Source organism: Pocillopora verrucosa, chromosome 1 (genome assembly GCF_036669915.1).
Source record: "Pocillopora verrucosa isolate sample1 chromosome 1, ASM3666991v2, whole genome shotgun sequence".
Taxonomy (NCBI): domain Eukaryota; kingdom Metazoa; phylum Cnidaria; class Anthozoa; order Scleractinia; family Pocilloporidae; genus Pocillopora; species Pocillopora verrucosa.
Genome location: NC_089312.1, coordinates 35098850 through 35125028, shown reverse-complemented (window position 1 = coordinate 35125028; position 26179 = coordinate 35098850). Strand labels below are relative to the sequence as shown.

Genomic DNA, 26179 nt, shown 5'->3' with positions numbered 1-26179 from the left:
TTGCCTTTAAATGCCAAAAATCAACAGTGATCATATATCATATATCAACAGATGAAGATCCAAACACAAGAAAGAGAAATGAGGTAAGGGAAGCAGTGCAGATTAAAATGCCATGAAAAATTATTAGAAGTATGCTTTATTACTAAAACCCTACAAATAGCATGTTGCACTGTCATGTTCTATAGATAATAATTCCTGGCAGAAAAAATGACTTTGACTTGAATCACACATATCCCTTTAGGACAGAAAGACAGGTCCTAGGACCCAAGGCGCTTGGTGAGCATCAACACTAAAAGCAGACTAACAGACAGGTCCCTTGGGACGAGGTTCTTCATGAGCCGTGACACTTGGGGTAGACTGATGGGCCCTTGGGATGAGGTTCTTTGTGAGCTGTGGCACTTGGGGCAGACTGATTGGTCCCTTGGAATGAGGTTCTTGGTGAGCTGTGACACTTTTGGCAGACTAATGGGTCCCTTGGGATAAGGTTCTTCCTGAGCCTTGACACTTAGGGTAGACTGACAGGTCCCTTGGGACGAGGTTCTTCAAGAACCGCAACACTCTTTGCAATTAGATTAGTTCATGTATGTTTCATTTGTATCTATCTTTTTTATATTTAATTTTATCATACTATCTCTTTATTATAATGATCATGTTATTAAGGGAAGTGGGAGCTAGAACCAGTTGTCTTTAACTTTTGGTGATCTTTAACATAAGCTTTGGTTAAGTTGCTAGTTGTTAAAAGTAAGTTACATGTGACTCCTGTGGGTGGAATACTTCCCTTTTCTTTCTATTTCATTTCAGGAATCACTGCCAGGTACATCTGGAATTGTTCTTGCACAAGCAGGTAAGAAGTATTTAACCTACCAGTAAGGATCTTGATTGTAGCATTGGTAAACATGGCCATCCCTGACAGTAGTTGATTCACTGGCATTCTACTGCATTCTATGGGATTATGTCATTATTATACATCGTCAGAGCTCTTGTGGTTATTACAAGGCAATGGCAGTCTTTCATCACAAAATTCATTATGCTGAAAGAAATTAATCAGGTTATACAGAATGAACGTACTCTACTAAAAAAAATGTGCCACTGGATGTTATCGCCCCAAAGACGATGGCTTATGGACATTTCCTACAGGTCCTTTTTGCTTAGGCCCCCATTTAAACTGGCAATATATAAAACACTTTCTTCCTAACTGAAAATTTGACATTGACAAAGAGGAAAGGAAGAAGAAGAAGAAGAAAGTTAATGTTGCACATGCAATATCGAAGACTTCTAAAAGAGAGCGAAAATTTAAGCTTGTATGAAACTCTACACTTTGCTCGTCGCCATGTTTACTTTACTTAAAGGTGTGGAAGAAGCGTCCATGGGTGAGAGCGCGGTAATTAAATAGAGTAGGGACCTTTTGGCTTAATTCTCGTCTTGCACTTAACATTAAGCAAAGTTAGAAGTACCTATAAGTATAAAAACTTAACCTCTTTGTATCTGCGATGTACACTCCATTTTCGACGGGTAATACTCTTGGAAACCAAGAAACTAAAATTAACCTCTGTGCTTTCTCGCATTCCATCTATTCATCTCCCGTTCACGACTTGTTCGCGGTTCCTTTGGGCATGAAAGCACAGAAGCACCCAGAGCAACTGTTTTTCCCTCGATTTTGTTCAATCGCTGACCAACTGATGTGCCTGCACTCATTTTCTCAGTGGATTCTTCCCACACCGAAAAACCCTTCCGGGACCCTGAGCCCTCTGGAAGAAGTAAATTACGCCCCTATGCGTTTACTGCCTGGCGCAATCCTTCCTTCCTTCCTTTCTATCTTTTTTCCTTTTTGTATGCCTGCTTACCTTTCTTCCGTTCTTTCCTTCCTCGATACTTTCTTCCGTTCTTTCCTTCCTCGATACCTAGAGCCTCAATTAAAGAAACGAGCCTCAAAGTGATTCCATGACATGTGCCATATAGAGTTTCTGATTGGTGCTCTCTGTGATCCGGACCGCCCCCTTGTCCAAGAGATTTTATGTCAGTAAGAATGAAAAAGCTGCGCAAAGCTTAATCGCCCCCCCGTCAAATTCACGGATGGATTTTGCCAGCGAAGGTTGAAATCTGTGGTCCTAATATATAAGTAACTTCGTCGAAGTCCCCGGTGAGTACCTTTGCTTCTCAAAACTAGTGAATGCTTTACACCAAGGTAACGTACTATTGAATGCCTTACGCCAAAGTAAAATACTAGAGTAAGTGCTAAAGTAAAATATTATTGATAAACGATTCGCCTAAGTTTTAGGGCTGTAGGGTTTTCCGCTGATGAGTTATTCGCCAAAAAGTCCGTCATAAATGTAATTTAAAGCGCTTAGTATGGGGACACCATGTTGCTGCCTTTCCAAGGGGCACCAACGTGGCGGCCACGAGGGAACGGCTACCGGTTATCATGTTTAGCCACTAAAGAGATAAGTTATCCACTGTGAACTTACAAACATTCGTATAAATACATTATCCGATGTTTCAAACGCTTCGGGAACAAAATATCACACGATAGAATCATATTTTATATACGTTTCAGTTTTCCGGGCCGCCAATGTCGAGTTACAAAAAATTACCAAATTAGAGATAGCTTTATTTTTTCAAAATGGAGAACCCCACGGCGCTTAAACCTTTCCAAAGGTGTTGATTTCAGTTCGAATCGGTATACGGTTGACATCATACGATTCACTACTAAGCTGAAAGCACCACAGGCGGCCCAAGCTCACGTCTCGAGAAAAAGCCAACGATAAATTCATGAACGCTTCACGCGTTGTGTGACTCGGTGTTGAGTTACGGGAGGAACCGTTGAAAATTTGAACACGTTATAAGAAATAGTATGGGGAACGAAATAGCTTAGATGCTCACAGCAAACCCCGCAGAACATTCAAATTTTGTCCGTTGTTTATCTGTTTTTGTTTCGACTCGCTGTCTGATTGGTTGATTAAAACAATAGGTTAAGGCGAGGTGTCTCTGTGGGGATGGGGTTAGTATTGTACATTAATCGACCGTACCACTCGCGGTAGAGAGAAAATTGACCTCGTACCCAAGTCTCTTTCGCGGCCGTGTCCAGTCTGCGTGTTCAAAGCATAACCAGAAAGAATCTACCTTGGAAATTCAGGTAGAAAACGCTCGTTTCCAGCGAAAAGCGCCTGAAGTTTTAGTATTGAGACATGTCCCAGGGTGCAATGATCTTAGATCGTAAAGTGTGGCTGAGAAAAATGCCGATCGGGAGGATTTTCGGGGCGCAAACCACCTGCGCGTGGACCACGGTTGAAATCGGAGTGTGCAGCCTTGACTTCGTCTTTTGACATGGATAACAGTGATGGTAAAGCAAGCTTTAAACGGCAGAAATCGCTAGAAACTATGACGGATACACAGGGCATGAGTAAGTTTTATTGATTTTACGTGTAAAATATTCATATTTCGAAATATTTATCGTTGTAAATCGACCATATTTCGTTCCCCATACTATTCCTTATAACGTGTTCAAATTTTCAACGGTTCCTCCCGTAACTTAACACCGAGTCAAACAACGCGTGACGCGTTCATGAATTTATCGTTGGCTTTTTCTCGAGACGTGAGCTTGGGCCGCCTGTGCTGAGTTAAATAAGTATTTGATGGCATCTCGGTGTGAATGTTTGTGTAGTTTCATTTTTGAGGAAACTATTCAGGAAAGAATACCCCAGTTTCTATTGGTTTAGAGAGTGAAAATTGAGTTATTGGTTAGTAGTACTGCTCCAGAAACATGGCTCCAAACTAACGTAGGTGAATGAATAGGGAAATTATACCATAACTAAGTATGCAGAGACTATCACAACTTGCTTCGTAGGCAACATCATAACTTAGATTGTTACAGGTTCTTTTAAATACTCTGAATGTCATTTAAATGGCAGAACTGATTGCCCGTGACCGTACACAAGTCGGCAAACGTATGACGTTAACCTCGATCGATCAAAGGCAAGGAAAAGGTTAACATGTGGGCTGTAGGTAAATGCTACACGATCAACGTCACAAATTAAGAGAATGGACATTTAATATTTTTGCCAGATAGACGTGTATTCCGATGTAAAGACGTGAATCGACTGAAAATAAATAACAAAATATCTAACTAGAAATTAGAGTGAATTCGTATAATTCGTTTGTTATTTGCTGATGAGTTTGTCACTAAATGCTAACAAGAAGAACAATTAAGAACGGTTTATGCAAATTCACTCTCACGATCAGATAATACCGGAAAGTATAGCGTCAAAGTTCCGTTGCCCACAGGCGGCCCAAGCTCCAGCTGTGAGATGATCATCTTACGCAATAACGGTCATGGCGGAATTATAAGAGTTTGTATGGGAATATTTACGAGCGCTCTAAGGAATAAAAAAATACGTCAAATTCTCAAAAAAAAAATACCTCACCTCGCTTCCACAGCGTATTGCTTGTTGTCTGACCGCTTACTTTGATGAAAAGCGCCCATTTGAGCGAGTGGTTCATTTCGAGGTTTTCAACGCACATAAGAAAAGCCCAAGGCTGAACACTCCATTTCCGAACGCCTGATCCGAGAAGCGAAAAATCCAAGCTCAAAATGACCGGGCGGCCACAAATCCAACGCAGAAACCAAGCACATATACTGTAGTTTCATTTCAATTCACTACAAACTCAATCTTCCCCGTGCAACCGACGCTAAGCCGCAGTTTGCTTCAAAAATTTCCAGCTTAGAGGTTTCTAACAGCCCGCGACCACATCAACCTTGACACACGACCGTTGAAACCCTACCTCCTTTTCAAACTGAGCCTCGCCGGAGACCACACCGTTAGTTATTATCAATAAATTGTTTTAGAACCACGGGTCCCCTCCGGTAGGTAGGGTTACCAAGCTGGTTTTCAAAGGTCGTGTGTCAAGGTTGATGTGGCCGCGGGCTGTTAGAAACCTTTAAACTAGAAATTTTTGAAGCAAACTGCGGCATAGTGTCGGTTGTACGAGGAAGATTGAGTTTTTAGTGAATTAAAATGAAACTACAGTATATGTGCTCGGATTCTGCGTTGGATTTGTGGCTGCCCGGTCATTTTTCGCTTGGATTTTTCGCTTCTCGGATCAGGCGTTCGGAAATGGAGTGTTCAGCCTTGGGCTAGTTCCTGTGGCACCAGTGTTGAGCATCGTTGTGGTTGGCCAGCTTTGTCAGAGTCTTGCACTTTGCGGATATTCTAGCATGCTAACTTGAGACTTGTTGTGTTCGGTCTTTGTTTCTTTTCCTGTTTCTTACCGCTGGTGTGGGATACCCGTTGGTTGCAACTAGTCGGTAAGATGTGAGGCAAGCTGGGTTTGAGCCACCTTTTCTAGGCCCCTCTCCGTGTGGAGCAAGTAGCGCTATCCCTAAAAAGAGCTGCTTGGTTGCTCAGGGTGCTGCCAGATGCTGGTGTTGCCTCCTCAAGAAGAAAGCGACCAATATCCTTAGCCGCCTACCTGAAGAGTTGGAGCCGTGCCCAATGCGTATGTCCAATGTTTATCGTTTCGCCCTCTCTCCATCGCTGTAGGTCTTTTGTTCCTCCGTGCGCTCAGGAGGTTTAAAGTGGAGGTCAGGACTCGCAGGCTAACCCCCATCTTTAGGCCAAGGGACACTCCACGGACGCTCAGCGGACTGAGACGGCTGTGGCGACCACAGGGCTTTAGGTTTTACATCAAAGGGTCCCTCTCCTAGCCTCTGGAGGCACAGGTGTCGCTCTCTTCCTCCTAACCCTTCTAACCCTTCGCAGCCGTTGGGAAATTGCGTCTTCATCCGCCTGTTCTGCCGTTGGAGCTTGGTTGCCGAACTCTTGGTAGGTCTTTACACGTCAAGCCTGACCAGCACACCAGGATATAGACACTACACGCCTGGAATTTTTATCGAGGTTGACTCCTCTAATTTTCAATTTTTATAGGGGTGGGTTAACAGTCTAAAACCATTCCCTAACCTGGAGCACCAGGGGATCACCCTTTGTCTGGTCTCTACCCTTTGACCTGTTCGGTATGGGTGACCTTAATAGGAGTTCAAGACTCCAACCGACATAGCTCTAGGGGTAACTGTAACACACAAACCATCCCATCGCGATAAGGTGGTAACCCTAGGAACAGATTTGTTTTATAAATTGATTGTAAAGACCCTTGTTCTTCCTCTGAGATTGAATTTACTTTCATGAAGACTCACATTCATTCATTCAAAAGGATTCTTGCTGAAAATATCTTTGTGCTCTTCTGAAGACTTAATATTTTATTGAATCGGTTTATTTGGTTAACATACGATCAACATAACATAAGTTGTGGTTACACTAGCCCTTTTACCCATGGGTAACTAGCGTTTGTCCACGGGCAAGGACGTTTTTGTGTGTAAGCGCTTTCCCCAGACCGAAACTGCCCCAGGGTTATTTCCATGGATACATCAAAAAGAACAAAACAACTTCCCATGACAGTTCCTGAACTGAAAAGTACGATTTATCTGCTCCCTGAGGTGGCTTGGCCAATCATAAAGTAGAATGAAGCTAATACAGCAAATCGTCTACAGTGTTTTGAGGTGACCTCCGATGCGCTTGGACAATTTCGCGCCTTCTTCGGTGTCTTCTCGCAAAAAACTGCTGGACTGTTATATTTATGGAGGACTGTCGTATAATAAGCAGGAGAATCATTGGAATTAAGCTTAATAGATCTCGATTCGTAACATCCATATTGCTCTGTACTTTTCCTAATTATATTTTGCCCTTAGGGGGAGTCTTTTACTGTGTAACCGCATCCCCAAGGGTAATATGGAACCTGAGCTTAACCAAACCCAAGCCATTAACCCTCCGTAAGGCCCCAAACCCTAGGTGTGTGTAACCACTACTATTTAATTACTATCCAACTGCACAAAGTAGTGTACAAATACAAATACAAATACAAATACAAATATCTTACGATATTTTATTGTTATTGTACAGTTGGTTTTGAACTATAAACAGAACCTGTCTATCATACATTATTTTACACTGACAGGCTTGTCAACCTCACAATAACTCAGACCAAATCAAATTCAATAAGTTGCTGAATTGCATTTCCTTCTCAAATTTTTTGGATGACTTACATTTTGGCATTGACTTCTTTTTAATCCCATAAATTTCCGAGCAAAGATTTCTAAGCAGTTCTAAATAACAGTTTTACTTTTGGTTCGGCTGAGACTTTAGAATTTAAGGAACCAACGCTGAGGCCTTTTGAAGTCTGAGGCAAGGTATCTCAGGTGAATTGACAAGATATACGCTCTCTGTCGGTTTTTTTAATTTAAGCATACAGGCCAATCTCAGAACTACGTTTTCTAAGATGACATAGTTCAAGTAGTTGCTACTAATATGAGTTAGAATTGAATTACCTCACTAAAGTTAGCTGGCTTTGTCTGACCCGTGGGTGTGTAAAACCAGCGGCTCCCTTTGCAATGACGAAATTGCTTGGCGACTCTCTTCGCTTCGTTAAATATATCTGCATGCGCGTCGGTAATCCTCTCTGCGAGGCTAACTCCGTAGAGACTCTGACGAAAGAACGCTTGAAACGTCAGCTGTTAATTATGAACTCTTTATGGTGGCCATTTTACTTCATCAACTCAGTTGATAATACTAAATTACCCTTTTATACTCTCTCACCGACGCAGCAGCACAGTTTCTTTAGGAACGTAACCCCGTTATCCGTAGACTGGCTCCTTCGATTAACTCAGGTCACAATTTTGCTTTATATCCCTGATGGTACTATGTTGCCTGCGTTGGCCAGAAGCGGGAATGCGTGGCATGTTCGGCTGCATTGCAGGCTTCTGGCTCCAGATAACCTGGAGATCACTAACTTAAAGTAAAATTGAAATTACACACAGCCGAAATCTTTATAATGGACACAATTTCGGGTCGCGTCATTTCCCTGGCTTGAAAATTGCACACAATCTGATCTGAATAAACTAACTGGAGCTTCGATTGGAAGCTTTCCAAAATCTATTTGTTGTGCGATCTGTAATGCAAATGTAGCTGAGTAATTAAATTCTCGGAAAACAGGAAACCACCGAAGTTTACACTGGAACCGCCCCTTGATGTTGTGACTATCAAGTGATACGATTATATGACCATCTCACATGGTTATCAAGTGATAAAATGTTCCCCGAAATCCCAAAATATCTCTGCTCTTTGGCCTCGTCACGCTTCGCTCCTCCTGCAACGTCAGATCAACAATATCGCTTCGAAAACATCGTTTTCTCGTCAATATACCATGGTGAAAATATAGGGCTCTCTAATTAACAAATAGAGAAGCCTTGACTGTGCTCTGTTCTGTTGTAAAGCACGCAGGAAGCGGCTAGAGCACGAAAGAAGTGTAGGGGGAAACACGAGACGTAGTCGAGTGTTTCTCCCTACTTCTTGAGTGCTCTAGCCGCTTCCTAAGTGCGTTACAACAGAACAGAGCACAGTCAAGGCTTCTCTATTTGTTTTATAATAAAGAATCCGTTAAATTCCCCAAGAATTACTTTCAATTTTCAAAACAAATCTTATTTCCAAAGCGAACAGCAGTGTCGTCAGCATGCTCTATACTCTCATAAAGCACGCTACAATAAGCCAATCAGAATTCCTGTTAGAATGGTTCAAATAATCTGATTGGCTGTACAAGACTAAAGCTGTCAAAAATGTCAAACCATCAAAGTTCATAAACCATCAAAGTTCATATTCTGCAATAGTTTACAAACTAAAATAGCTCGGCATGTCGAATTTAACACTTTTGCCTGAAGTTTTTTAGTTTCTAATACAGGATCTGAAAGTGAAATGTTCAGTGAAATTCGGCCCAATCGTGGCTCACAAAAATAAGCAAGTTATTTCACATTACAAGTAGAAAACAAACTGTTCAAGGTGAGTGTATTATGAATGAACAACAGCCGAATTCACCAAGACAAAAAGATCGCTCGGAATGACAGCGCCGTAAAACTCGGTTGCAGTGACTGATCTGGCCTTCCACTCAACGCATCGGAAAGGTAATCAGGACAAGCTCTTATTTTTTCACTCGAAGGGTAGTCGATTTAGTTCCTGAGGCTTGCTCCACTGCGATGACCGAAGATCGCCATGATTAGCTAGCCGCGATAGACCTTAAGTCTTTGACACCGTCATGATTAGTATGAATTTTAACAGTTATGCCAGGTTATATTTTTCACAATTCCTGTTTTTTTCTAGTTGAAATCGAAACTTTATATACTATACAAGTGTTAGCTGTGTTTGATTTTTATTACCGTACGTAAACTCGCAATCTAACTGAGCGTGAAAACCGTTAAAAAAACTCGGACTGTCTATCTTGTTTTATCTTTGAGGATTTTTGTCTCTGCTCACATTACAGTTACGTAAATTACTGCGCCTGGCATTTTTGCAAACCTTTGCTTGCTTGTTCCGAAATTTCACTTTTATTAACGAAAGAAAAGCTAGAAAGAAGTCCCGGAAAAGGTCGGACATAGTACGATTTGGCAGATGGCGTGACAGCTTTAGCTCAGTTCTATGCTCTATACTCTCATAGAGCACGCTCTTTCAACCAATGATAGTACTTGTTATATCCGAGCTTTATTATAATATAAAATAAAACCCAACAAATAAAGCTTTCTTATTCCTTTATCATCAAACGAGCTTCGTCATGGTTAAAATGGGCTAGATAACTGTGTCCACAGTTTACGCAATTCCAGCCTGATATGTATCAGATTGCTATTGGTCCCCACTTTATCATGCAAAAGCAAAGCATGTGGCTTCGGTCGCGCTGTTGCGTATGAAGCGAGGTAATTATACTTCAATCTACAGGAAAATCTCGCTCCGGTCGCGGTTTCCTGCGAATTTCATTAAATTGCAGGGTACTTCCTGTCGACCCAAATACAATCTAAAGGTTATATTCTGCATTCTTAGAGGAAGAAGTAAGAATGAAAGCTATCACTAACACGCGTTAACGGCAAATCGGCTTATCAAAAACATGTCAGGTTTCCATGAAGGCAGCTCCTCGAGGATTGCTGCGTATCGGTGGATTAGTAAATATATATTTATAAAGGAACAAAGCCTCTTCACACAAGTTGTTTCTGCCTCCTTTTGCTATAAGCAAGTAAAAACGTATAGTAAGATTCTTATTCACCCTTTCATGCTCGCACAATGAGTCGAAGACTTGGAGACACAAAATCGAAACATCGATGTATCCTCACACCATTCATTCCATAGCAATACGTAAGTGGCGATCTCTGTAAGAGCGGTCCAAGGCGTTTCACATCAGAAAAAATTTCTGCCTCAAACTTCGCTCGTTGAACTATCTTTGGTAGTACGTAAATAACATCACATTGGTTCCAGGAAATGCGTTTAAAAAATTTTGAGAGCTCTCAATAATCAAAGCCGCAAAAGGCCCTTTTTGACCACTCGCTACATCGAAAATTTCAAAAGTTGACAAGCTCGCTCCTCGTAACAAACTACAAGTAGTAAGCAATCGTTTGTATTCCTAAATTATGTGTTATATAAGGGGTTTGGAAAGCATTTCAATTTCGATATGTGTTCATTCAGAGGTTCGCCAAAAACACCCGTTAGAGAGCTTTCTGAAATTGGTCAAAAGTACTCTTTCTTTCTTGGGTGATATTTCTCAAGTCCAGACCAGACCATTGAAAATCTCCGGTTGATTTCTTCTAACAAGATGTTCGAAAGCATAGAAAAGTAAACATCTTGCACTTATTGATTTCCTTTGCCTTAGTGACTTCAAACTTTTGGTGATTTTGCTAGCGTGACAGCAGAATTATGCAAATTAGTCTGTTGAGCATACTCCGACCGTTTTTATTGAGGCGGTGTGCGCACTCTGATTGCGTTGCATCATGGTCGTAAAACGAAAAGTGAGTCATTTGCATCCTGTCACGGTCGAGTGAACATCTCTGGTGGCAGCAAGATAGCCTGAATAAACGTGGAATGTGATGGGAATTCACTGTCTTTTGCCGTTCCTTCGAAAGCTTAAAAGTGTTTGCGGGCCTGTGCAACTCCTGTTATTCCTTCGTGACAAATTCGTTGCTAGGAGGCGACTTAAGAGATTCAGAAAGAATCGAAACTGCAGCCATGCCCGAGAATCTATTCACTTGGTAGCAGTTACAGCCACAGCTAATAGCCATGTGAATAATATCAAATTCGCGAGTTATTTAACAGGGAATTGACCCTTGACATGCAAACGCATTACAAAGAGGCAGCGAACTTCTTATACACGAACTATTTTTCATGTCGTACACTTAAAGGCGGAAACACGGGATTTGCGAAAGGAGAAGCCTTACGCCTCCTAAGACCAAATTTGTCACGCTCAACGTTTAATGAAAAACGTACAGAGTTTCAAATATGCTTAAAGAATACCTAGAATAGGGTTTTGAGAAACGTGTCTCTGGAACTATTTTCTGCAGGAGAGACTGATACTTGAAAACAAAAACAAAAAAATAGCGCGCACACATGAAAATATTACCTTTTGTAACACAATCTCATCCGGCTTTGCCAAACCTCAAGAACATACAGATAAGGAAATGACACCTTAAAAGTAACCCTTAATATCATATGGCGAACGAAAGTCATTAAAGGATACCCTAATAATAGTTGAGCTTTCAGGTCAGAAGATTTAAAGCGCAAGCGAATGGTAGGAGTTACACAAGCCTATCAACACCTTTTAACGATCGCTTGCCTTTTGCTTTCTGCCTTACCCGGCGTGTTGCCGTGTGTTGTGTAGAGTTATTCATTGGTCAAGTGACTCCTTTCATGGCTCACATTCAACTGTCCTTCATTCAATGATCAAGATAGTAGATTAACCATACAACACTCGCGATAAGTTAATTTGCTTTTACTTATGAAAGTGGATTTACAACACAATTGAGTATACGATAGTAACGCCGTGTAACGCAACAATAGGCCTTTTCTCGGCCATAATCGGTCTCAACATCAGCACTTAAAATGCGAGAAACACATGCACCGTTGGAGAGCATTTGAGAGCGTTTGGTCAGTGCTGTTAAAGGATCGAAGTGGCCATCCAAATCTTTGAAAGGCTCCAAACTACGACGTACATCAAATTTGAAATCCGGTCTCAAATTACATACTAAAAACCAGTGATTGCGTTTGTCCTTGAGAACCATAGAATACGTGACAAATATGTACAAAAAATACTTTTATACATTCAGATTAAATAATTTCGTGTACCTATGGTGAAAGGAAAAAGGAGCAGCCTAACTTTTACTGAATGTTCAGTCAAAATGTGCCGAATTCTGTCGCTTTCACCGCCATATTGAAAATGAATCCACAACGCAACGTAATCGGAGTGCGCACGCCGCCTGGTTTTTATTGGTAGCTTGAAAAATCTTAGATTTTAGCCATTTCAAAAAGAAATATAGCAGGGCAGAGCTTTTAGAACTAACTGATTGATTCTCTAAACATTTTAAACGGCTATTCTGTCTTGTGAGGAGAAAGGTGAACAAAATCGGCAGAAATATTGGACAAGATGGCGGCCGCGCTTGCGCATTTCGTCCATAATGGCGTCCAAATAATATAAGAAACTGTGTGGAAATTTGTAAAATTTCTAAAATATAACAATCAGGAGCTCATGGTCTCGTCTGCTCTCGATCGAGACATATTCAGCACTGATTCTGCTATTCATCAAACTTCACAGGGACTCGATAAATAAAAACCACTTACTTCCCGAGTTAGTTCTTTTGTCATTGATTATTGACCTAGGTCGCCATACAGTTCTTCAAAATCCGTCGTTCTCCATCCCAAACACTCGCCTATTACAGGAAAGTGCATCAGTAAAGTCAACCGCTCTCGATCGAATTGACTGCTACAGAGTTCGAAGCGTCCAAATATCCTGTAAAATTGCCATTTCCTACCATCAAAAAAGTTCCCAACGCGCCAGAATATCCCTTATTTTCCATGTTGAGTAAGTGACGAGACGCCATGTTGAAAACTATGACTGAAATAGTTAAACACGAGTAACGCTGATCTTCGAATCGTCGGCCATATTTGTTTATGTTCTTGCAGGGAAATAAATTAGTTCTCGGTCCTTTTGGAATAAAAATATGCCAGGCATTGAATGCAAATTCAGTAGTCTTAGCGGGAAAATTAAATTAAAGCAAATCAAAATTCTGACATCATGTCATCGCTCTGCCTCGAAAAATCCCAAAGATTTACTTGCAGGTCTTCTTTTCTTTTTCTTTTCATCAAATAGAAGATCTGCGGTGCTCAAATTGTATAAGTCATGATACGAAATACTCTTCTTTGCAGGTCGAGCCGTGATCGCCGGCATATTGAATTCTCTTGATATTCTTTTGTTCCTGAGTGTAATACGATATACCGCTGATAATTGTTAGCGGACTCGAAATGTCCTTGATTTCTGGCGATGAAAATATATCGAATATCATAATGATTAGCCTTCGGTCAACGTGTTAATGAGAAACTTTTTGAAAAAAATTGGTTTCTGTTCTTTAATATTTGATTTAGAGAACTTGAGCTATTGAAACCTGTATAAAAACTTAAGAACCAAATTACAAGATTTTATTTAGTGTAACCGAGGATAACAGCATTACGTCTTCGGGTAGGTCGAAAAAAATAAATGAAGAACAAATTTATGTTGGTGTCTGATTGCAAGAGCTCCCGGCGGTGCGCTAACATCTCTTTTTAGCTCTTAATTTCTTTTTGACTTGCGCAACGGGCACGTAATCAGGAGCCCTCCTGACGTAACCTATAACAGCACATACCGAAATTCACCGTGACCAGTGACTCAGTCACGTAATTCAGTTGCGAACTTTTTCCATCTAAATAAGGCAGCGATAACGTGATTTTTTGCTCGGAACTCTAGCCTTAGGGAAACTGTTGTAGGTCATCGTGGTTCCATCAAATAAATGGACATTTTAAAATCGTTTGTCTCACGATGTAGAGTCAAGCATCAACTGTGTTGACGTTGCGACTGCTATCATTTAAAAGTTCCTCAGGTGACGAGGTCGAAAGGTTATATGTCGCTATTTATAGTGCGTGGGTTATCTGTTATTGGTGTGTTTTGGCGCGCAGTCATTAGTGGATTAAGTTGATGTCTTTTTTTTTTTTTTTAATTTTAATGCCAGAAATTACAGCCAAATAATGTGACCTTATGGAATTTCGTAGACTAAATCGTAGCGATTTAGTGATCTGTCAGTTTTGCCGATGTCCGTTGATTTCAGTGCAGGATTTGATTTGTGAGCATTTAATTTAACCATAAGCACGCTTCCAAATTCTTTGAGTTGAATTTGAAACATTTTTTTTTAAATAATCAACCAACGAACAATTCAAACTTGAATGAACAATCAGAATCAGTCACGGCACTTGATATTCATGAGTTATTGCTGATTTATACGAGTTATTGAGGGCACCTCTTGATATAAGCCATAGGGTTTGTTCAGGCTTTCTTACCTCTTTGTGTTTTAACTGACTGTTCTACGTCAAGTTTATGGTGGTGTATAAAATCGGACTTAGACTTAGGGGGTGGCTCGAAAAATACTTCAAAACGTACATGAAAAACGAAATTTTTGAAATAAAAGAGTTAAAATTCTTTGGTGGATATTTGTAACCCCTTTATAGGGTTTCTTTCATTAGAGAAGCAATGTTCGTGATACATATGTAGCAGAGGTGTGTTCATCAAAACAAAAAAGGTTTTTTACATTTCCTGATTTCTGTCATTTCTTATCTTTAAGAGAAAATGAACGTCCCAGCTTATACATCACCCACTTTGTGCCTTGGTCGGACATTTGACTTGGAAACTTCGAGAGCATGCGCGGATGTCTTCCCATCGAGCAGTGACTTACCAATTAAGCCTATGAATTTCAACAAGTTTTCCTTCAAATACCAAGTGGTTAAAAGCAGCAAAGACGTCAATGACTTACTGGACGTATCTGGTGAATTATCACTTAAAATCAAAGCCAATCTGCTGAAAGTGGAAGGGGCAGGGCAGTATATAAATGAGAGCAAGTTAGAAGAGGGAACAACTAGTCTTCTGGCTGTGATGAAATGTACTACGGTACGTATTTTTGCTGAAGAATCACAAAGGGCGGCATTTGTCAAACAAATTAAAGTAATGAGGCAAAAATTGACTAAAAAGGTTCCTTGTCATATGGGCAACATCTCCATAAAAATTGGTTGGAAAATAACAAATCTGAGATGTGGTAATTCCGTCAACACTGATCGAAGTACGGACTTATAAGTCTTACCTTAACATCATGCCTAAGCCCAAATTTACTCATCCCTTTTGCAGCATCTTTCCCATTGTAAATGTTGAAGTATACAGTGCAACCATTGGAACTATATTTCATTGTTTGACTTCTGAAAGTTTGCCTTAAAACAAGGGCAAATGAGATAATCAACCTCAAAATGCATAAAGTGCAACATATATCAAAAGCCTTTCACTTGCAATGTACCACTAGTATTTTTCAAGAGTAAAACAATTCAGAAGTGAAATTCGAAAGTGTCACTTTATATCATTCCACTCATTTTTGAGCATAATTTGTTTGTTTTGTGAATTTTCGGCATGTAACATGTAGAACCACATCTAAAAAACATACAAAACATATAAGATAATGTACAGGTTGATATATATACAACTATCGTTTTAAAAATAAAAGATTTTATTTGATTTAGTTCGGACGCACACTGCGTCATGCGATCTGTGATCGGCTGATAATTTAGGCAGTTGCGTTCTAAAATTCCATTGAACATTATTTACTCTGTCGCTTCAACATCATGTTTGATCACAATATATACCGCTTTCCATTCACAAATATACATTTACAGGTTTGTCTCAAGGCAAAAAACAAGGATTCATGCGCGAAAAGTAAAAGTAAATGTAATTTTACACTGTTTCAACACCACATGCGTCACGCATTTAAATATCGCGTTTACAGATTACTTTCTTCGATTCCTCGCTAGGATTTTCCAGTTTTCTGTCTAATTCGGATTCCTCACCACTAGACATACCTCCATGCTCACTTCCATCGTCAAAAATCATCTCTAAAGCCTTAGCTATGCTGTATCTCTAGCGTTTAGCATCGGACGCCATTGTCACAGATTGAAATCGTACGCAAATGATTTCCGAAAGGGGCTCCCGAGTTTTGGAATATAGTAGAACCCCGCCGACTCGAACTTCCAAGTGAAACGAAGTGGGTGTTGAATTTCAATTATCCTGTTAACAATTAGTAAGGAATCATGTTTTTACCATTCTTACACAATCAACAGTTACTTTCGTACATTTAATTTGGACTTATAAGAACGTTTTTGATAAAAAAACGTTTTGTTTAGGAAGTTTATTTCAATTGACCACGTTTTCATAAATTTTATCACGTTCTTATCTTCGACTGGAGTTTTTGTTTAAAGCTCAAGTTATTAGGATAAGTTTTAGCCAAGGGAAAGTAAAATTAGTTCGAGTTAATGGCGAGTTCGAATTAACGGACTTCGAGGGAGCTGATAGTAAATTACTGGATAGGTGCAGTCAAATACAAAGGAAATCAGATCTTTGTCGAGTTAGCGGGAGATTGGAGTTAAACCGAGCCGCCAAGCAGCGAATTAAAGAGTCACCGCTAGCCACAGACACTGCGATGAATGGTTGTTTTAGTATATAATAAAACTGTGAGTTAATATAGCGCAAAGAGTAAATTTCAACTCATTTATTCCCGCAACGATTAAATATTTTTGGGCACAAATCTCGCGCGAGTTGCTCGGAAGTGAATAGCAAAGGATATTCTGAGTTTGAGTAGCCAATCAGACAGAGTGCATTAGTTTGTTTTTTCCATTTCCCCGTTCTCCTATTTTCGATCAGCTATAATATTTAATTTAAACAAAAGTTTCTCGACAACTAACAACGTTCAACACATCCATTCCCAAGGTTGTTGACACAATCGGCGGATCAGTGAAACCAAGGGAAGATCTCGCTAAGGGTGAATTTCTTGACTCACTTGGTTCTCACTACGTAAGGAGCGTCACGTATGGTGTCGAGATGGTAGCAAGCCTGAAATTTAAGTCTTCATCCAAGTCAACCAAGTATGTCTCGCAGTTATGTTACATATAGATTCATAGAAGCAATTTTTATTGATTTATTTCAAGCAGACTTCCTATTTATGGCTACTTTCCATATCTTGTCCTTAGCCTGCGTATTAAAAATGCAGAAATTGAAAAATTCTAACAGCTCCTATCCTCTTGCAACGTCAGTTTTGGCGCGTACAGAAAGGGATTCTGTTTATGAATTTTGCAGTTTCTTGCAGACTAACATGTTTTTCATCATGAAACTATCTCGTCTCAGAAATGTTCCCCGATGATGAGCATCTTTTCAATATGTCGATGTTAGTGAAAGATGATGTATCCAGTGAAAGACAGAAGCAGGCATACTTGGAAAAAAGGAACTCCGAGTGCTCCCAATAGCAGTCGAACGTACGACCTTCCGAATAGTTCAACGGATGCTTTACCACTGAACGATATGAGACTCCTGGCTGAGTAGGCCGTTTAACTAGGTCCAAAGTGACAAACTTCCCGTATACTGCTAGGATAGAAATGTCGAAAGTGATCCTTTTTCGCAATGATAAATCAAGATGGTCAATGTTAAGTCCAGTGTTTTAGTATAAGGTAATGTGTCCAGTGAATGTCACCAGCATTTTCGTAGGAAAAGAACGTCAATTTTAGCTTTTCACCGATTGCGACGACATTACAATGAAAAAGTTAACAAAAGGATAACTGATAATTCGCTGGTTTTCAACGATGAGTTGGCAAAGATAGGGAAAGTGCCGCAACGCATATTTTTTAACGGCGACGTGTTCAGTTTTACCTCCTTCGTTTAACTTATACATAAGTTGAGGAGGTCAAATTTAACCTCTTCATGGTGGAGTTATGTCAATTATTTTTCTTAACGTAGGTAGGTTTATCCTTTATCCGTATTTAGCATTATTTGTATCTACATGTAAGCCGTTTTTCCTCAAGCTAAAAAGGCAAGAGTTATTCTCAAAAATTTATTTTTCATATCTAGGGAACAAATCAAAGGAAGTGCTGAAGGACAACTAAAAATTGGAGCCGTCAATGCAGGGCTTAAAGCTTCATTAGACAAGCTATCAGCAGAATGCAACGATGTATCAGATATCGCCATCAAATATTACGCCACAGACTTACCAGACAAACTGCCAACTACAATGGAGGACCTGGTATTACTGATTGAGAAATTCCCTTCTAGACTGAAGAACTTAAATGATGGCAAAGGGATTCCAATAAGTGTAAGATTCTCTCCTGAAAATTTACATAATACACATAATGAAATCCGAGATGTTTTCCGCATTTTATTCCCGTTTATTTATTTTTCTTGGTTAATAATATCAAAGTATCAGGCCAAAAAAATTATTTTTCTTAATATTACATTGTTGAAATATTATTTTCACAAAACCTGGACGACATGTTATCGATAATGTAGTCTGACGTTCTGTGTGAGAGTATTCTTGGAAGATAACAGTGATCGGCGTTTCGATAACCTTAGCTGAAGTCATCATCAGAGTCGAGTGAGGACTTATTTTAAGTAGAGGGTTATAAGTCCAGTTCATGTAAACTCATTGGTCAGTTTCGCTTTTATGGTGCTGGCTGTAAGATTAAGTAGCTTATGTCAGTTATGATTGGTCAGTTTCGATCTGTCGATCTGTCTTTCGACCATTATGTTGTGTTTAGTTCGTTTGTGGTTTTGTTGGTGAAACAACCTTCTCAGTCTTTGAAAGAACCAAGTGCAGTTGTTTAAGGGTTTTGCGGATTCTCAGTTAATAATGTCACGTGCTTTAGTCGATGATGTTCAGCAATGTGACTTTTTTTTGTTGCCACCAACGTTTCTTGTGGCTCATTTCTGTTAAATCACTCTTGTTTTGAGGTTCCTATCATTTCCTATTTTTCGTCTAGTATTCTTCGGTCATTATGCGTCGGTTGTGAGTTCTCGTCAATGTTACCTAGTTAGTCGAGAAAAAGAAATTTTTCCATGTACTTCGACTTACTTGGTGAACCGAAGGTTGAAGTTTTGTTCGTTGAGGTGGTGATAGAATGAATATCGTCTTGGTGTTAGGAGGTTAACATAGCGTAGCCAGAGCATTATCTTTTGTTGTATAGTTGAACAAAAATTTTATCGTAGGAATAAAATTCAAACGAGTTATTGAACGGTCAATTGCAACTTACGGTTTGTGTAACAAGACCCTTTGTCTATCCAGTTCGAACTTGTGCCCATAAAGAGCATTTTTCCAACAGCGAAAGTTTACCTGCAACAGCAGGCATCAGCATATGAAATAGAGAACTTGGAGAGCTGTTTTAATGATCTGCAAACCACAAAAGGCCTTGTTAGTAACTTGATGAGAAGGAACCAGCGACTGGTTGTGCTGTTATTCCTTACATTCAAGGTGTTACGGAACCCATCAAGATAATTTTGAATAGCTACAACGTTAAAGTTCCTCAAAAACCTTTTCAGACTTTAGGGTTTATTTTTGCCAAACCTAAGAATCCTGTTACGTGGCTATTTATTCTATTCCGTGCAATGATTGTGATCACGACATGTATCGGACAGGCCAAACGAACACGTTTGAAAGAGCATCAGAAAGCGGTCTTCTTTTGCTAAAAAGAAAATCCAGCTTTGTTGGAGCACGCATGCCTAACCAACCATGCAATTGAGTGGGATAAGTCTACAATTATTACCACTAATCGACGTTACTACTGACGCCTTTGTTTGGAAACCCGGCATATCATCTCCGCAAAAAAAAATTATCAACTTCTATCCCTTTCCGGTTAGATGTCTAAAGGACACCTCGTGAAGAGTAGCGACCGACGAAATAACATATATACGTCAATCTCATCAGAAATTTCCAGATGAATTTTAAAGAAAATTCTCGTACTATGAGTAGTTCTGCAAAAATTTCAGGGAACACACTTTGACCAGCTTTCGCCGCCGATTGTTTGTCTGCTTGAATTGAAGGGCTCTCTCTAGTTTTTTCACACAAGGGCAGTCTTGTTCACTATGAAATCTCTGCGGAAAAAAAAACAACAACAAATTCGATCCCTTACCGACGAGATGTCTAAAAGACACCTCGTGGAAGGGAGCGACTGATGAAGTAACATATTTACTTCAGTCTCATCTGCAACTTCCTGGGATGAATTTCCTTAGAGTCCTGGTCGATATTATTTTAGATTAAACCGAAAGCTTAGTTTTGAATAAGCTTTTGCCAGACCGTCTTACTCAACAGTCTTTTATCATAAAGGCGATAGACTGTTCCTAAGAAGGAGATATGATCATCCATGAGCTGAAACGAAAAACAAAAGGACCTTTAGGAATATTGAGAAAATCGATAGCTGGTTGAAGCCATGACGTCTTGACAGACTAAGACAACAAGCCACTAAACCAACGTGCACCCGACTTTTGTTTCATAAATGCGAAGCAAAAGTATCGAGGTTTATGACAACTGCGCACCTACCCCTCCCCTAACCCAACATTAGCCATAGCTTGTTGTTGGTTGACTGTTGTTGGGTTAGGGGAGGGGTAGGTGCATAGTTGCTCTGATACTGATATTGATCCATTTTTTTATAATATGCTTCTTCTTGACAATTTTAGTAATATATAAATTCTCAAATTTGTCTCTTGGAAAACATTTGTGGAGCATTCTATTGCACCATAAGAGATTCTTAATAAAAGTAAATGAAGTGGTGTACTCGGGGTGTAGTTACAAAGTTCTTTGCTTATTTGCAGTTTGAGCTTCAACCGGTGAATAGCATTATTCCAAGTGCAAAAGTGCACATACAGCAGCAGGCTTTGGCCAGTGAGATAGAGGATCTGGAGAGCTGTTTTGATGATCTTCGAAACACCCAAGCTCTCGCTATGGCATACCTCGAAAACAAAGAAGATGACGACGTTGAAGAATTTTGCAGTAAGGTTAACAAACTCCAACGCAAGTTTAAAAGGGCAATTAAAACAATAAACAGCGTAGATGGGCCTGACAAAATCAAAGAATGTACGGAGGCATACACGAAGGCTCTTGGAGGACGCGATATAAAGTGGAAATTTACCCGTGAATGGAGGAGGATACTAAAAGACAAGGTGAGCATGATGATAAATAATGACACTAATGATGACAACTAAGTCGCTGAGGACGAAGACGACTATGACACCAGTAGGCGACGGTGAAGACAGGAGTGATGACGATGACGATTATGATGAAAATGACGATGATCGTGATTGAAATAATTGTGATCATTTGTAATGACGACGAAGGCGGCCACGCTGATGAAAATAACGATGGCGATAGAGGCAAAAGTGCGGAGCGAGCGATGTTTAAAGTCTGGTATTCCTTTCTTTCTATGAGTTTGTTAGGAAAGCTCTTGAAAATCCAGCACTACATCAGATATCCTTTAACAGCCTTAAAAGGGAGTGAGAAGGCTTCGGGCTATGTCATATGGAATAAATAAATGGTTCACTTTTCATTTGCAAAATCATTGGAAAATGACTGAGGTCAGGACGTTTGGTTTCCTTTTTTCCAGCTTTGATTTGCATCGCCTATGAGTGTAAAATTTATCTCGTAGGTTTTTTCGTCACCTTTAAAATTTTGATTTCCATTGTTTTGAAACTGTAGTATTCTTAACTATATTTACTTCTATTTGAATTCTAACGGGTCGTTCAGTGGGGCGCGGTTAGCTAAACCGACCAATCATATAAAGGATGTTTTCTTAACGTATTTTTGCCTTAACTGGTAAAGAGATGGTCGTGGTGAGGTTACAACTCATTTTTATTCAATGTGATTTCTTTCACAGGAACCAGCTGCTACAATCAAGGTGAGAATCGTCGTCAAAACTATAGAAGCTACAATTACGGTCTCACAAAATCGATTCAATTAACCGATTAGTGTAGTGGTTTTGAGAGGGTGGATCATGCAATCTTAGGGGCGGTAAAAGTTGACGGGAGAGGTAGAGGCAGAAAAGAATCAGTATTTGAAGTGTTTGAAATGTCATCCAAATTTTTTAAAACTTATTCGAAATAATTTTCGCGACAAAATTTCAAAATATTTTCCAAGAGTACAAGTTGTTTGAAGACATTCGCATTATCACTTCAATCATATTATTTGAAAACCCAAGTATTCAATGAGAGTGAATTTCCAGACTTAAACAGACCACTTGGGTTATGCGCACAGATACTTGTCCTTTTTAACACATTTGAAAATTAGATTAGATTTCTTAGCAGCAGTAGATTTGGTACACCCTGTCTCCAAAAAACTTCAGTTTACAATTTCCTAAACTCAGCTGTTTATTGGTAGAATTGTTACTCCCTATTCAATGCCAATAGGGATCCCTCTGTTAAGATCCCATCCAGGAGCGGTACATGCTCTGTCTTCCTAATGTTCTTTTTATCGTTTGATGTTTTTTAAAAGCTGCCTTCAGGAGATCCTCTGACAATTGTTCTTTTTGGAAAGACTAAGAATGGAAAAAGCGCCACTGGAAACTCAATCGTTGGATTTGAATGTTTCGAAGACAGCCCAAGTGGTTCGTCTGTGACGCAATTTTGCAAATCATTCACGAGAACAGATGAAAGAGAGGTGACCGTGATAGATACCCCGGGAATCATGGATACGGCCCCAGTCTCAGTCATGGAAAAAGTCAAAGAAAAGGCTAAGAGCGTGACTGGTTTTTACAATGAGAAACAACGGGAAATTCTTCGAGAACTCTACAAAGTTTTTGTCATGTCCCCCGACGGTCTTGATGCTTTTATCATCACTATTAAGTACGGTGGCAGATTTGGGCTCGACGATGACGAAGCTTTGAAAATACTTAAAAGGTTTTTTGGGACTGAAGCCCAACCTCACATACTTTTAATTCTAACATATGGCGACCAGGCTGCCCGCGACGCAAAGAGAAAGAATAGGAGCATTGAAGACCATTTGAAATGGTACATCTCTACCTTGCCAGATTGGGTCCAACGGTTTATGAAGGAGATAGGAGAAAGGAGAATGCTGTTCGACAACAGTTTGGATCCTACAGAAAATCCTGATGATTGTAAGAAGCAGGTTTCTAAGTTACTTCAGGTAAAAGTCCATTTTGAGAGCAAAATCTGTAGGTTTGGTCATTGTAGGTCAGCAGTTGTATAGGTGACTAGCCTTTTCGTTGATTAGTAATGGTGTAACTTGTCTCTACAAAAAAGACAAAAGCTAAGCCATATCAAATGAGTAAAATTTCTTGTATAGTGATCGTTCGAAGAAAGCGGTTTGCACCTGTCACCTGTCAATCACATTGACATTGAATAAGATAAAAAAGATATTTACACAAGGAAAGTGATATATTTTAAGGTGGAACTTTGAAAGTCTTTTGATGGTTAACCCTTCTTCGGGTTAACTTTTATCACTTTTCTTTTCTTTCCTTTTTTCTCAAATTCATTTGGTTTTAGGATTAGCCATTTTTATCCCTTTAACTCCTAAGACAGACTGGCTTCTAAAATCTCCTCTCAGTATCTTTCTTGAATCAAATGTGTAGGTCACGAGAATAAGAGAAAAGATCACCATTTTAAGAGGCTCCTGATTACCAAACAAATTCTCCTTGTCAGCGCCATAGTGTATAAAGGATTAAGAGGAACATAAAAACTCACAGCCTGAGTTTTGGACACTTCGTCAGACATTTCCTTTCGAGAGACTAAATTCTCAAAGCTTTATTTTTGTCCTCCTTTGATTTCTTTTGTATGTCGTAGTCTCCAAAAATATTCATCTTACTTAGGGCATTAAACCTAAGAGGTCACTGCCAAATTCTTATAGGTTGCAGTATTTCCCTAAGTGTGGAAATTTCGCAAAACCGAAATTCAAATCCTGGAGCTCCGCTAGTGAGATACCAAATACACCTATACGCCCTTGTGTAAGCAGTCGAAGGAAATTGAATAAAAAATATCAGCATGTTGTTTTTAAAGGTAATTGATTACCTTCGGTAATTGCAGATAATCATTGTTGTGGTCAGTTCGACATGGCACACGCGAATTTGTTTGATGAAGTATAATTTCAGACAGTCAAATGTTCTAAATACGTTGCCAGATTTCCTCGATGTCATTTGTTTCTTTATTCGTTGAAGAAAATGGCAGAATGAAGCAAATGCGTTTCGCAGTTTCTTGGAGTTTACACAACTTAGAAAACTATTAACACCCTTAAATCCCTTTGTGCTTCGATTTTTTTCTCTTAAGTTTATTTGTTTTTCTTAGATTATTGACGAGGTGAGGATGCCTTTAATACGGAGAGGGCCTTTAATACACCGCCTGACCAAGGCGTCCAAACAAGTGCTTGAAGAAGAAATAAAAAAAGCCATGGACGAGCAAGGAATAACGGAGCAGGCAGAAGTTCTTCGTAAAGACCAGGAAGAAATCAAAAAGCTACTTGAAGACGAAAAAACAAGTGAGGGAGAGAAACGTGCCTTGGAAAAACGCTTCGCTGAACAGGACGAGAAACTGGCGGAGTTGGACGCTGCAGCGAGAAAGCTGGCTGATGAGAAAAAACAGTCACAATTAGACGATGCTAAAAGTCCAGAAGGAGGAAAATCAACCAAAGAAGTGGCCAAAAAAGATGAAGGTGGTGGATGTTATCCTGGCTCAGCCATTATCTATGATTCAAACTTCCGAGCAAGGCGAATAGAATCTTTGCAAGTTGGTGACGAAGTCCTAGTCATTACAAAGAATGGCATCCAGTCCGATCCAGTTATCACCTTCATTCACCGTCAGCCAGAAGTTGTGGAAGGATTTTTAAAAATTGTCACTACAAAAGAGAAAATCCTCCTGATAACCGCTGACCATCTCCTGTTTGTGGAATTAACGGGCCAAGCAACAGCCATCCCTGCAAGAGATGTTAAGGTCGGAGACACAGTGTACGTGAGGGGAAGTCATGGTTCAGAGAAGGATTTAGTTCGGAGCATCAGCACTGTCTACGAGAAAGGTGCATACGCCCCAGTAACCCTGAGCGGCACTATTCTGGTCAACGATGTTCACACCTCATGTTACTTTGATGTTCTGTCCCATGAGTGGTCCCACAGAGCCATGAGCATTGCTCGCGCTCTGCATTATGTGTCTCCATCGATGGAGCGTAAGATCAGTGCTGTAGGAGAAAAGGATGGATTCCCTGGTTGGTGCAGACTGGCTCACACGATGTTGACATTGCTCGACTGATGAACTAAGAATTTAACTCTTGTCATGTCTAAAGACTCTTTTCACTATATATTCTTTGTAAGTGTGATATGGAAAGTTAAACAAGTTAGAGGATAACAAAACCGTCTTCCATTTTAATTTCTCACATTAAGTAGAGTAGCAGTATTGGGCGATACATGAATATTAATCAATAACAAAGTCGAACGTTACGTAAGTGTTTAAAGCTTTAAAGCAAAACCAAAACCCTAAGTAATTTTTTTTTGTGTCTAACGTGCGATGGAAGCTTTGCAAACATACAGGTTTAAAGAATGTTTTACCAGAATTTTGTGAATGTGGTTGTGTACGCGTCAAATAGAGACCTCTATACACTGATAACTTCTTCGCGTGAGTTAACTTACAGTCATTAAGTGATCGATTCGAAACAATAGCTAACTGAACCCAAAGCGGAGTAAAGCTGATCGCGGTTGACAGTGTTTCCAGTGCATTGAATTAAACCAAAAAGGTTATCATGCGTTGAACCAATAACTAAAAAAAAAAAAAAAGGGTTGTCAAAAGGTTCTTCGATAAACAAATTGTTTTGAACGTAAACTTAGGGTTTTAGTCTTTAAAACGCAACGAACGTAGCGTTTAAATAGGACCTCTAACTGAGGGAGAGATTTGAGACTTGCCGGTTTCCTAGTAGGTGTTCCCTCGATGGAATAACGAGTATCAAATAGATAGATTATACCAGCTTTTTCTTTAGTTGAGTACCAGAGATTGCTTCACTTAAAGGCAGATAAACACAAGTTTGTTGCCTGTTTTGTTGTTTTAGTGACTACGCCTTATTAACCATTTTTTTTATTGTAATCCCAGGTTTCCTTAGATATTTTTAGACTCAACAATAAAGTGTATCATAAGTAATTCAGTATTTTGGTCCCTTTTAACGACTACCGATGTGCCGAGTTTTACACAACGCCATAACAGATATTTCAATTAATGGTCAGTGCCGCTTTCTTTATTTACGCCGTCCAATTCT

At 39.7% G+C, this 26179-nt stretch overlaps 1 protein-coding gene across 3 annotated transcripts; it reads left to right on the top strand.

Annotated features, from left to right (window-relative positions):
* Nucleotides 1-831: 831 nt before the first annotated feature.
* LOC131796970 (uncharacterized) lies at nucleotides 832-25911 on the top strand. 3 transcript variants are annotated; one of them, XM_066160853.1, is made up of 8 exons: nucleotides 832-844; nucleotides 14714-15036; nucleotides 16894-17048; nucleotides 18025-18265; nucleotides 20755-21102; nucleotides 21813-21833; nucleotides 22427-23077; nucleotides 24232-25911. In XM_066160853.1, exons 2-8 carry the CDS (start codon nucleotides 14719-14721, stop codon nucleotides 25183-25185), a joined length of 2688 nt encoding a protein of 895 aa, XP_066016950.1. In that variant the 5' UTR covers nucleotides 832-844; nucleotides 14714-14718; the 3' UTR covers nucleotides 25186-25911. The 3 variants fall into 3 exon arrangements, with proteins under 3 accessions (XP_066016950.1, XP_066016947.1, XP_066016949.1); XM_066160850.1 differs by lacking the exon at nucleotides 832-844 and adding an exon at nucleotides 2079-2140; XM_066160852.1 differs by lacking the exon at nucleotides 832-844 and adding an exon at nucleotides 8879-9001.
* Nucleotides 25912-26179: the final 268 nt, after the last annotated feature.

Excerpts from the sequence above, each read along its gene's own strand:
- LOC131796970 (XM_066160853.1), top strand. The coding sequence starts at position 14,719 with ATGAACGTCCCAGCTTATACATCACCCACTTTGTGCCTTGGTCGGACA. Across the intron at positions 15,037-16,893 it reads CTGTGATGAAATGTACTACG|GTTGTTGACACAATCGGCGG; the intron begins GTACGTATTTTT and ends TCCATTCCCAAG. Across the intron at positions 21,834-22,426 it reads AACCAGCTGCTACAATCAAG|CTGCCTTCAGGAGATCCTCT; the intron begins GTGAGAATCGTC and ends GTTTTTTAAAAG.